This window comes from Linepithema humile, chromosome 5 (genome assembly GCF_040581485.1).
Source record: "Linepithema humile isolate Giens D197 chromosome 5, Lhum_UNIL_v1.0, whole genome shotgun sequence".
NCBI lineage: Eukaryota > Metazoa > Arthropoda > Insecta > Hymenoptera > Formicidae > Linepithema > Linepithema humile.
Genome location: NC_090132.1, coordinates 8752876 through 8765913, shown reverse-complemented (window position 1 = coordinate 8765913; position 13038 = coordinate 8752876). Strand labels below are relative to the sequence as shown.

Below are 13038 nucleotides of genomic sequence, written 5' to 3'. Positions count from 1 at the left end.
GTAGCCCATGAAGAAGACTAGTACTTCTTTCGTTTGAACACATTGGAAATCTCAATTTCAGATTGTTCAACTTGCGCTTATCTGATATTTTAATACAACACAAACGAATAGGAAAGCAGAATTGTAAAGCGAGGTAGACGCTATAAACATTTTACGAAGCACACATTTATGTTTATGGATTATTTATTAAATTAGTTATATTGCAATTTTTTGTTACAAGACACTAATCGCAGTCCAACATGCGTACGCGCATCAACGCAGCATTGGTGTAAATTAAATTGATGTAACATTGATGTATTTTTGCGGGTTTACGCATTGCTATAAATTGTCATAATAGGCTACGTTGTAACTTGATTGCGTAACCAGCTTTCAAACATTTCTATTTGACGAATATTGTAAAATCGACGTAAAACTTCGCGGCATCTTTGGTATAAAAGAATGCTACTACCACCGCTACTACTTATAACGGTTTACTCGGATCGTTAGAAGAAAATCTAATAGTTCTTCTCTAGTCTTATAGCATACTCTTGATGCACTAATGCTCACTGGCGCACACTAAGATCATCACATAATTTCTTCATAATGCATATGAAGGGTCAAGGGAAAAATCTTGAGAGCCGTCATAATGTAAATTTTTTAAGGAACAGTTTTAAATTTTCATCTTTACATTATTGATGTTGATGTAAAAATATTTTTATCTCTACGTTATTAATGTTAATGTTATCTAAATAATATATACTTTTAACTTTACCTTATTTGAGATCTTTTTTCTATTATCAATTAACAAAATAAATGTTTTATATTTTTGTTACTAACTTTAAAATAAAAAGCTTACTAAAAACTAGATTTATCTTGCTGTGTAGAAATAGAAAGAAATAATTTCACAGATTTTCCTGATATTCTGCATAGATTTGATATGCTTTTTCTTTGGAGAGTAAAATATTGTTAACGCATTGTACACAATATATCTTCTAGTATTTCTAGTTTTTTAGTTATGCAAATTTAAAAAGAGTTTTACGTAATAACATTATGTGTACATAAAATAATTATGTCTTTCTAAAGAAACATATTTCTCTGTCATATTTTTTGTGCAGTACTTTAATATTATTGTAGTGACATCCATTATTTCTATCAAATTTGTAGCGACTATATCGATATATGAAAAAGAAGAAAGCAAGCTAAGTAGATGATAATGTAGAACTGTAGAGCTGCAACTCCAGCTTTTGCAGAATTAATGGGAGATGTCGCTACCATAACGTTAGAGCGCGGCATCAGATACATGTAGCCTGCATTTTTTGCGACTTCAGTTTCGCTATTTTCACGTACTTCTCTTTTTGCGCAAGAGAAGTAATGCAAAAGAACAGGAAACCAAAGTGAGGAAAATGCAGGGATTCCACTGTGAACGAATGACGGTTGTCAAGTTTTACTTCTGGACCCTGGACCTATGAGAAATGTGTAAGTGTTGTCTTGACTATTCGAATAACCAACACATAAATTTTATTCAACAATATAATAACTTATGCCAAACACATTTCGTTGGCGAGGCTCTCATGCGCTTTTATACGCTTATATGTGATGCACGTTTAGAATGCACTAATGTGCAATATGTACATTCAACATTTCGGTATTATTGTAGGGCAAGTGCATTAGCAAATAATTTTGTAACGCTAAATAATCACATTTTCTCTAATATCAGAGAATATATAAGAAAAATTACCTAGATACATTTTTCTTAAATTTTGAGAACGTAATAATATCTATTATCATACAGTCATATAATAATTATTATACAATTACGAATTAAAGCGGTTATTTACTAGCAATTCACTATTCTCTCATTATTAACTTTTAACTAGTTAACTTTTGACACAAAATTGTCAGCATTTAAAATTTTTAATATTATGTAATACCTAAAAGATAATTATATACGACGAAATAATATTCGTATTTAGAAAAGAAGTTAAGTTATTTAACAATATCTCTTAACCGACCATTCTTATTGGTGCTCTTTTGGCTTATTCAATATGCGCGCATTCCGTCGTATATTTAACAGTAGCTTGCTTACACTTTTATATTTATTATTATGTTTACGTTATGTATAGCTTATCATTATTCTCCACCCTTGCTTCTCTATTACGGCCATCTTTTCGTCGTTTACGTTTTTTTTATCGTAAATTATTTTCATGCACTCAACATTACGACACGTAATACCTTCATCTTTTCTAGACAAGTATGTTTCCAGAATGAATATATCGTATAAAGGATTGAAAACGCTGTAATTTTAATTGTTTCCGATGTTAATCGGAGGATACGCGAAGCAGAACTTTAATCATTTTTAATAGCTTACATTAGTTATTATTTTTCAGCGTCTCAAATATCGATAAAATTAATTTTCAAGCGTCTCAATCTTCTACGTCAAAAATATATCTGTCTCAATTTCTGATTTAAATTATCGGCACATTACGATTATTCACAAACCAAGAAAATTGCAATAATATTTCGTATGTAATATTTGGCAGTTGACATATGATATGTGTTGAGAATAATATGCAGAATGTGACAAAAAATATGATACAAACGTGTGCAGGATAATTATTCATTGAAAAAGAAATCGATATTTTGAAAAATAAAATTTGTTTGTGCGAGTTTTTGTTTTAAATGATTTGAAATTTTACCGAATATTTTGACTTATCTTTAACGAAATTATTTTGTATTATCCATTTGTACTGTTTTTTTATTCAATATTTATTTCAGTAGTTATTTATTCAGTATTTAAATTTTATTTTCAATAATTACCATAATTTTAAAAGTGTAGACTGTTTTTCGAAAAATAATATACAATCTGTTTTGTTTGAATCACATGACACAATTTCCATTAAATTTATTACATTATTTTATATGGTTTAGATAATATCTATATAATGTAATATCTCTGTTTGAAAATGACGGTTTCAATTTACAAACAATCTCAATGTAAAAATATCTATCTAGAAAAGATGAAGGTATTCATGGCGTCGAGTTTACGTATGTACCTTTAAATTCGTCTAAAATTTCACGATGCCCTGCTTTTAGTACATCAGCTTGGATCCCTATGTTCAATTTATATACGTACGTCTCATATTGTCGTCGTCGCAAAGTTACATTCGTTAACGCAGCGAAACAGTGAACCAGACAATTGCGCCGGGATGTATAAGGCCACCAATCTCGCAATTCACTGTACGGGTTTCCCCGTTGAGAACAAAGAGCGCTTGGTTGGAGGGGCTTACCATGTATCGACCAAATATACCGCTTTGTATTATCGGTCTATTCGGATTACCCCATTTGGTGAGGTGCGGCGGTGTTGCTTTTCCCACGCCTGTTATCATTTCCACTTTTCCTGCAGAGACAGATATTTTAATTTTTACTTTGTAATTCGTATTTAAAAAGTTTATTCTGTCAAAATTATATATAAAAGAAATAACACATTTGCAAAAAAAAAAAGCAAATAAAAAAATTTTTAATTTTTTTAAAGGGATTAAAAAAAGCAGAAAAATATTTAATTCGGATAAATCGAGGAGGATTATCTCACCAGTGGTTAAATCGAGAAAAAGAATGTCTTCCTTGTCTATCGACGAAGCGTATATGTCGTAGCTATGCGTCGTTTGCGACGGGTAGAAAGCAATATCGCTGATGTTTAAAGTCGTCTTCACGTCGAATGCGAATTTCAGTCCGTTTGCTGAAAAAGTACGACGCAAAGATGTTTTTTTTTTTTCGTTAGACACATAATTCTATTAAACACAGAAAGAATATACGAGGTATATTACGTAATATTTCTTGCACTACGAGGGTGACACCGGTGTCTTGCTTGTCGAGAGTGACGAGGTATCTGGAATCGGGAGAAATCGCCGGCTTCCCCAGGATATTCGGTTTGTGAGCAAGAACGCTGTCAGTCAGGTAGTCTAATAGCACTTGACCGGTTGGACGTCCGGTGATCGGTTCCTCGCATTCAAGTATCACAAAGCCGTCTGGAACGAAATAGAATTTTATTGCCGATGGGTTCGGAATGAATGGCGAGTTCGAAATTGCAAGACAAAAAAGAACACCAAAGTGATTATAAATGTTACGTACAAAGATCGGAGAATTCGACGCTTGTTGGTACGCAGTTGTAATTAGCCAGATTCACGGTGCGAGTGTATCTCATATTGGCCAGATCGAGCTTGTACATTCCGTGCTGATTCGTATGGGTCACGTAACCGTACTTGAATGTATGTTTGGTATCCTTGTAACATGTACAACACAATTAGTTACCACAAATGCTATCGATACACTATTAGATTTCTAGGCTCAAATTTCCGAGCCTTGCCTGCGTACATAAATATATTTTGAACATTTCTTAAACGATCTGTTTTGCAAATCTCTTTCTTTCTTCTTTATTCAAGAAATAAATTCATAAAAAATAAATCTACAATTATAAATAATACAATTTTCGTAAATCGCAATAAAATCTAAATTGGCCGGAGAATTTAATGTAAGAGTTAATTGATCAGGTTCGAGATGAAATTTTGTACAGATTCAAATAAAAGTAAACATACTCGTTGCTGCGGAATGTACAGGCCTTTCACGAGATCGAACTGCGCATCGATGGGTTCAGGTCGCATGGTATGGTGTTTCTTTCGCTGAGCAGCTTCCTTGATTATCTGCACGGTCTTGATGCCGACGTCCATCTCGCTCCTCCAGTTCAATATCCAGACGTAATCAAGATTCTTTACGTACCACAGGTCTACGGGATTCTTGTCTGTAGCTACCACCTGAATATTCACATTGAGATTATTCGACGGCGCCTGGATTTCGATCTCGCTACGGAAGTAAAAATACATACATCGATTATCATCATTTGCGCCTCGCTGATTACAAGCACGCGATCCTTATCCGGCTGACTGACGTACACGTATCTATTAACGACGTTTATAGCACGTCCCCAGGAACACGGTACGCTTTTAGGTCCGCAGACGTATTCCTATAAAAAAAGATGTGCGACGATGTAAAAACTTTAAACGAGAAGCCGCGCGCGCGCGCGCGCGCGCGTCACAAAAGGAGAAAGAAAATATATTGATTTCGCACACCTGAGTGCCGGGTATGATGTCTGTGGAGTGAATCTCGTGTAACGCGTGACATGTAGACGGCTCGTATACTAAAATACCCCATTCGTGAAAGGAGAGGAATCTGCGCTCTTCGTCCATCGCGACTGTACGATAAGACGGAATAAATAGAATTATCTAATCAAATTAGGTGTAATTATTAATAATGACAATTATATCGACGAGCACTCTATTAAATTGAATAATATGCTATGTTAGAGTCTTCGTTAGAGCAGAAGATCCTTTCTTACTTGGCGTAGGTTGCGCCTGGATCACTAGACTGCTGATGTCTCTCGTAAGTCCCCCGGCGCTGGTCGCCTCGCACATGTATGCACCGGTGTCGGCATAATCGACCTTCCTGATTAGCAGCTTAGTACCGTTCCCGATCACCTCGTACTTGTCCGGCTGATTCTCGCTCAGGGGTTTGTCGTTCTTTAGCCATCGCACCCGTGGGAGAGGCTCGCCTACGACATGGCACTTCATCTTTGCCGCCCCCTTTGGTCGCTTGGATTGGAACTGTGGTGTCACTTTGACCTCAGGAATGGCTGAGATAAGGAGTTTTATGTTTTTTTTTAAAATTATTTTTGGCTAACCTGACTATTTTAATAATAAAATATGGAGAAAAGAAAATTGTCATTAAAAAAAAAAAATTCGAAATGTGTCAAAGAGTGTGCGCGGAAAAAGCAATTAGGAGTCTGAAAAATTTAGTATAATGCATAAATTATCGTACGCAAATTGTGTGAATTTTATTTGCATTTTAAGTGATATAAATGCATTTATATAATTTATCATTTATGATTATATTTTCACTTTTTAGTTATAAAACTTACTGTATATGGTGAGCATGTGCGTTTGTACTACATCTTGATTCCTGAGAGCATGGCACGTGTAATTACCAGCATGTTCCAGCTGCACGTTCGTCAGATAGAGGCTACCGTCGTTGAAAACGCGAATCTACGAAGTTTTTACCTCGCATTACTTTAATCCTCAAGACGTAACGTGATGCTTTTTGGACGAGAAAATAAAAATCTTTAATTATTTTTAAGAAGGTAATAATTTAAAAATAATAAAAAATTGTATTTCAATTGTAAACTGTTTGAAAGAATATACATATTAGCAAAGGTAAAATTAAAAAATTGTAAAGACAAAAGTCTCTTTCAAGAAAATTATTTATTAAAATGGGAGAATTAAGGTGATGTAATTTTGGATCCTATTTAGCTGCTCTGCAGACCGATATCACGCTTTGAGGATTAACAGCGAGAGATAAGGGATCGGATTAACATTATCATTCGATCAGGATACCTCCGGCTCGCTCAGCGTTTCTACGTTGGTGCCATAACGCCGCCAGATCAAGGGCGGGGGTGGTGTTCCGGTGACATCGCATTTAATCTCCACGTTGTCCCCGACTCGCGCGGATATGTGATTCACTTCGAGGGATTTATCCAGCGATACCACTGATACACCTGTACAGATCAGGACCGCCTTCGCGTTATTATGTGCACGTTACACTTCGGCTAAATTGAATAGCGATCGTTCGCGGAGCGCCGTACAAACTTTGCATAATAATTCCTCGCGGTCGTTTATATATGCGCGATGGCACTGTAGTGGTCACGTGTGCACTTTGACAATTTACGGTGACGCTATTGTCCATGAACAATGCGTCCTAGGGAGACCATTATAATATGAATTACCATAAGAAAATTACCGCCAACGATTAATTGTTACGTCAAAGCAAACGAAAAATCGCGGGGAATAAAATTATCCGATTGCGAGATGATTTATTTTTCACATTATTCCAAGTCTTATAAGTAATTTGTAAAACGGTACACGATATAAAAAGAAAAATGAATAAACGAACGACTGGGAGTTCCGTTTAACAATGAGAGAAAAATCAGTGAATAGAACGCTATTAACATAGTTATAATTTATCTTCGTCGTTCACTCTCGTAAAAGGTAAATCCCTCATGATAAACGACTAATGGATCGCGGATAATACTTACTGTAAAGCTTGCTGAACGCCGTATAGAACTCGTTAACGTTCAATCTGCCATCGCCGTCGGTGTCATCGTAGCTGATCATATGGCTCAGATTGCATCCCGCACACAGCTCTTCCATGTTTTCCTCCTTGGCGATCTGAATGTTTGAGAAGACTGTCCGTTAAGAGCATTATTCGCGGGACGAATAGATGGAAAAATCGTGTTACTGCCGTTAAAGTAACGTCCGTCGAATAAATTTCATCCCGAAATACTTCTTCCTTACTTTATTTAAAACTTGGCTGGAAACGCTAATGAAGAAGCATTATACGGAAAAATACATCCAATGCTAAATCACCTGTTCGAGCTCCTCCCGTTCCAAATTGCCGTCATTGTTTCTGTCGTAGTGAGAAAACATGATGCTGACCAAGTATTCCTTGCTGTGATTATCCTCGGCCATTAATCTGGCATGACTGTACAGGAGCAAGTTGTCCTGCAGCGATTAAAGAAAGAAATGAAAGGATAGCTTGTGATCATGTTGTAATAATGTTTTCATCAAAAACGTTTAATTAGAGACAATTGAAAAATATTACCGCAGATATATGAGAAATAATAAATTAATTCAAGAAAAAGAGACATTTTTAGTTGAGATATTTTTCTGTTCAATTTTTTTTGTACTCTATGTAAAATAGCTTCGATATCAGAGTTGATCTTGCATATGTTAGCTGTATGAATTACAATTTAAATTTATGAACAACGGTTCTTTCTCGTCCCTCTGGATATTTTTTAACAAAATGTTTGAAAAATTTTAATTAAAATATTTTAAAAATTGTATATTTTATTTACATTATATTTTACACTCATGTTCAAATTCGTCTCTACTTGTATCTATAAATAGTTAGAAAATATACATGAGTTTATATTATTTGATATTTATTGAATTTTAAAGTTTATCATTATTTAATAAAGGAAGAAGAATCTCGTGTGTGTTATGAATTAATAATAAATTCAAATCGATTTCTGTGTGTGCTCCATATTTCTATTCCGACTTTTTTACTGTAAGATATATTTGAATATACACATATAGCTCCGAAGAATACGAAATGAATCATCCACTAATAATTCAGGGGAAGGTAAAAGGAGTGCCTGTTTCGTCGAGAAATCTTCGTTAAATTTTCCTGCATCCTATATATCGAAGATTATTATGGGATAAAATCGATGTGACATACTTTCATAATTTCATATTCCTGCGCCGAACACTCTTCGATAGCGTTCTTTCGCGGGATCGATTTGCTCGCTGGAAGATGCTTCATCTTATTCTTAAACTTGGTGTAGTTCTTGCCTCTCGATAGGGCATGGTACGCGAAGAAATCCTTCCGTGCCTGCGCGCTGTAATTACCTGAAAATGACGGAACATTCCATCATAAACTCCGAGTTTCCATGTAACGACATCATTTTTTTTTGTCGTTACAACTCTTAACAAACCGGGCAGCGGCGCGGCTGCCATAAATTAATAGAAAACTTTGAAGTTATTATTGAGTTTATAATGAAAGCAAAGTTTTGCGAATTCACTAAAGATCGAGGTTTCTCTCAAAGTAAACAGCGAATTAAAAGTATAGAAAGTATTTTTGGGTGATCTTTATTTGATAAGTTTCATAAGATTTATACGCTTTTATGCCATGTCTAATATTTAATCTGATGATTAATTAGAAATTTTCGTAATTATGTTTGCATGTATTAGCAAACTGCGCCAAGAATATCGTGATCAATCATGTACATTCGTTCGCATATATTGACATATTCCTGTTTTAACATTGCAAAAGTTTAAATTGCATTAGTAATTTGCCGATTAAGATCTGAAAACGGATAATGATATATTAATGGATTTGATTTATTCATCCGCGATATTAAGCTTGAGTTCTGATAATTCTCGAAAGTGATTACATTACATAGACGGGCAATTAAAATTAACAGATGGTTCAATGTACATCGAGAAGTCAATGACCGACTTATTTATTTCGGTAAAACCGAAAATGTGGAAATCAAATTTTGATCTGTAAGAAATTCGATCTTTTCCTTACGATCTCCTATTTTCATCTTTAATGCTAATTAAGAATTTAAAAATTAATGCAGATTTTAAAGTCGATAAAAAAAGCTGAACATACAAAATACATTAAAAGTCCTTTTTTAATGATTCCGTTAGAAAGCATGCAGTTTAGAATTCAAAATGTTTTTACGGTGCGCCTGACTTTTGTTTGTGCCAGGCAACACGTAGTAAAAAAGAAAAAGCAATGAAGAGAGAGCAATGTAAATATTTCTTTTTATTTCGAATGTTTTCATACGTTTTTTAAGTTGTTAAAAACTCGAAATATTTAACATATAATTTAATTACTACAAATATTGTTATGGTTTATTGTTATGCGCGCAATCTTTCGAAGAAAAGAGATTTTTAATCACTGCAATTCTACAAATATTTCCCTAATTTACACGCAATCGTTTCGCGCTGTGTGTCAGACGGGGGGCATATTGTCGAGCCATTCACAATACGTACCGTCGTCTAGTCTAGCACGTGCTTACCATTGCTCAGGCATCTGGAGAGCCTTCGCGTGGTCAACGGCGTGTCTGCGTTGCAGGCCGCGCGATGCAGCTCGCAGCGATTCGCATACACCCTGCCGTCGCTCGCACAGACCGGTCGATGCCTCTGCGCGCATCTCGGAACACAGACGCACACAGCGACGATCCTCTCGCCGTCCGCGGAAACTTGGCACTTTCTTCCCGCGCCGCAATACTTCTCCAGGCACGGATTGCCGTCTGAAAAGAGCGGAAAAATATCGCATCCCCCGCGATTTAAATATAGCACGGAATATATTCTGTGAAATATGTTGCATATCGAGTGCAACCTTGAATGCGGGCGATCTCCGCGCGAACGTTTCCGTCAGCCGTATGTTACGAAAACGCGCGATTGATGGCAGGCTCTTATATGCGCGAAAGCGGAATATCTTGGGCCGCGAATACGCGCCCATTCATGATAAAATTGCCAATCATCTCTGGTAATGCGGCTATTCTATCTTGTTGCAATAAATCATTCCGCGCAACCGTTAGATTGCATCCGCGGAATATTATTGTAAGTGCCGAGTCATTATAGAATACTTATCTCCGCTATTCTTTTCCTACGATTTCGGAATTACGACAGTTTTATATTGGCACACAGTCGATAGATATTGGATGGTGGATGTAACTCAAAAATAGATTTTCAGAAAATGCAGCAGTATTATTCCGACGATATCATATATAGAATGTCCCAGATCTAGTTTTTAAGCTGCAAATAATAAAAATTGTGGTGCTTTTTTTCGGAAATTAAACTCCAGAGATGCAAACAGATAATAAAATTTCGCTCTACATTTTATTCAAATTAAACATTATTTTAGCAGATTTTTCTAGTTGAGCATTAAAACATAGCAAACATTATTTTATCTTTAAAAGTTATTTTAAATTTAATGTTAAAAACTTGCTGGTTTTTGATATTTTGGCTAAAAAAATTGATTTTTAGTTTTCCAGCATTTTTCACGCATGTACCGATCGTTATCGCGCTATTCTTTTTTTTATTTCGCGTTGCGATGCGAGCATTTTTCAGAGCTTCGCCATGTGCGCGGTTTTTTATGTCATTGCAATTTTATTGATTGTAGGATTACTGTTTTACACAATTTTGGCGGTGTACGGACTGGTTTAATGATGGCATAGATGCGTGCGTACAAAACGGTTTCGGTGAATTGCGGTCGGAGATGCAGTTCGATTAAACTTCGCGAATTGCGCAACGATGTATAATTTACTAATTAACATATATATAGAAATGAGATTTAGCGGTTACTCACTCTTGCGAATTTGCCAGTTCTCCGAGTCCGTGGATGCATCATCTACCGAAGTTGGCGTCATGGACAGAACTCCTCCTGTGCTCTGCGATATGCCATTCTTATCATCATCTGCTAAAAATTGATACCTCGAACGCTGAAAACGACGAATGTTACATCTTAGAGGTGTCGTGTCGAATAAAGTCACGCGCGCAGCTACAACAAATTTTACAAGGGTAATATTACGACGTTTCTCGTATACGATAAGACATTAGTATCTCATAAAATAATGTTATTCCTGCGATGATAGGCGGCCAAATATATGTTTATGTTTGCAACATTTGTGATTTTCGAGGAAAATGAATTATCATATTTACGATTCCTTGTTTCTCATGAAAGGAGAGGAAACGCTTGATCGTTTTTTTCGTCTTTATACCAGGATCATATTTCCAACGACATGATTTCACGGAATTAAAGTCGGGACATCAAGACCACATTTAGCAAAGTCGTTGCGCATTATCTGCGGAAAGTTAATGGTCCGTGGGTGCTTCACGGATGTAAAGCTTCTCCGAGTCGTTGTTGCCCGCGCATTATTCGTCGACGACAATCCGGATCGCTTCAAGTCGCCGGAAGCTGACCGTGCGCGCGAGGAAACGAGGGGCGGTTACGCGGTCTCGTTGGTTTCCGGATTGAGTCACGGCTAGAGTTATGCGCATCGACCCTTCGCCGACCCTGCCAGTGATGCTCGGTCTCGTTCAGGTAAATACGATGCAGTGTCACGGATAAACGGATGCGGATTACAGCTGCTATCGGACGGCGCGCGAGATATTCGCCCCTTGGCGAAAAGCCAGGAAGATTTGCTGTGAGAAGAGCACTCATCTAACGGTCATCAGCTCTCAGACAAAGGTTTATGCGAGTAATAATGCTGGCGTTGAGCGGGAGCGCGTTGCAAGGATGCAGCGAGGACGTGAGGGATTTGTATAATCGGACGATAAGTTGTGTCGCGACTTGAAATTGAGATGAGCGCTGAAATCTTGCCGGGAACAGTTTAATTTTAGCCATTTATCTTCTGCCTGATCCCGAATATATGCGGTGTAATGTTTAAATGTAACATTAATTATATTTTTCCAATGAAATTTAACTCGTCCATAATGTCGATTTTTATTAAAAAGAGAATTTTCAAGAACTGATTATGATGGAGATTCGTGAAAATGAATTAAAACTAATTGCAGCAATTATGATCAATTTAAGTTGGAAGATGGGAATGAGAAAAGTCTTGTTAATTGTCCGATTGCTGAATTACCTTCTGACCTAAAAATTGCTCAATTTCTCCATTTCTTCATATATAATTAACATTATTTTAAAGTAATTTTGTATATAATTTAAAAAAATCTCTTTGAGACAATGTAATTAACATAATAGTGTCAGAAATTAGTATATAATTTCTACGAATTAAAATAGATGTAAAACAGCAAAATATTTTAATAAACTTCTCCGAATAAATAATAATAGAAATAAACCAGCAAAATACTTTAATAAAATGTACACAGCATTACGTAATGTGTATATGTACAGCACTTACCTTGTAACGTATATTAGAACTGAGTGCGGGAACGATATAGATCGAGACGATTGAAAGCAACAGGAGATAGAAGGTTGCGAGGCAGGGCTTTAGTCGCATCTGAAAATTAAATTTTACATCGTCACATTATTTCGTTGTCAGGCAAATTTTTTATTTTATTATTATTTCCAAATGAAAAAAGAAGAAATGCCATACGAAAGTAGCTTAATAGAGATACCATACAAAACCAATTTAATCTACTACAGAGATTATGCGGTTACATTGATTTTGTGACAAAAGTTGAATTCATGTCTAAACTAAAGCGGTATAAAATATTTGCCTTTCTAACAAAGAAAAAAAATATTTGATCAGTTTACCGAAATTAACAATAAATAATGGTAAAACATTCGGAACGTATGTACTGTTTGTGCATGTAGAATATTCTCGTTTCTCTAGATTAAGTAAATTTCATACTGCGCGACAGCGGCATTGTGTTCCGTCTATTCCGGATTCTATCCGATTTAATACCACGCGGAATT

The 13038-nt window shown here is 35.9% G+C and overlaps 1 protein-coding gene and 1 long non-coding RNA gene across 6 annotated transcripts in view; one reads left to right on the top strand and one right to left on the bottom strand.

The window, feature by feature from the left end:
• Nucleotides 1–165: 165 nt before the first annotated feature.
• The window catches only part of LOC105674063 (follistatin-related protein 5-like), a 39422-nt gene continuing 26549 nt past the window's right edge, over nucleotides 166–13038 (bottom strand). For all 5 annotated transcript variants that reach the window (XM_067355842.1, XM_012370142.2, XM_012370143.2 and 2 more), the window contains 16 exons: nucleotides 12521–12619; nucleotides 10963–11095; nucleotides 9668–9901; nucleotides 8320–8489; nucleotides 7449–7583; nucleotides 7118–7250; nucleotides 6420–6580; nucleotides 5948–6071; nucleotides 5369–5662; nucleotides 5103–5224; nucleotides 4859–4996; nucleotides 4572–4787; nucleotides 4108–4258; nucleotides 3804–4004; nucleotides 3569–3715; nucleotides 166–3376 (listed from right to left, as the gene is read on the bottom strand). In XM_067355842.1, the coding sequence (XP_067211943.1) occupies nucleotides 3147–3376; nucleotides 3569–3715; nucleotides 3804–4004; nucleotides 4108–4258; nucleotides 4572–4787; nucleotides 4859–4996; nucleotides 5103–5224; nucleotides 5369–5662; nucleotides 5948–6071; nucleotides 6420–6580; nucleotides 7118–7250; nucleotides 7449–7583; nucleotides 8320–8489; nucleotides 9668–9901; nucleotides 10963–11095; nucleotides 12521–12619 (2688 nt within the window). In that variant the 3' untranslated portion in view covers nucleotides 166–3146. The remainder of the gene's footprint in view (nucleotides 3377–3568; nucleotides 3716–3803; nucleotides 4005–4107; nucleotides 4259–4571; nucleotides 4788–4858; nucleotides 4997–5102; nucleotides 5225–5368; nucleotides 5663–5947; nucleotides 6072–6419; nucleotides 6581–7117; nucleotides 7251–7448; nucleotides 7584–8319; nucleotides 8490–9667; nucleotides 9902–10962; nucleotides 11096–12520; nucleotides 12620–13038) is intronic.
• On the top strand, nucleotides 10718–12527 carry LOC137000106 (uncharacterized). Its single transcript, XR_010890403.1, has 3 exons — nucleotides 10718–10909; nucleotides 10980–11174; nucleotides 11378–12527. It is a non-coding gene; the product is annotated as an uncharacterized lncRNA (long non-coding RNA).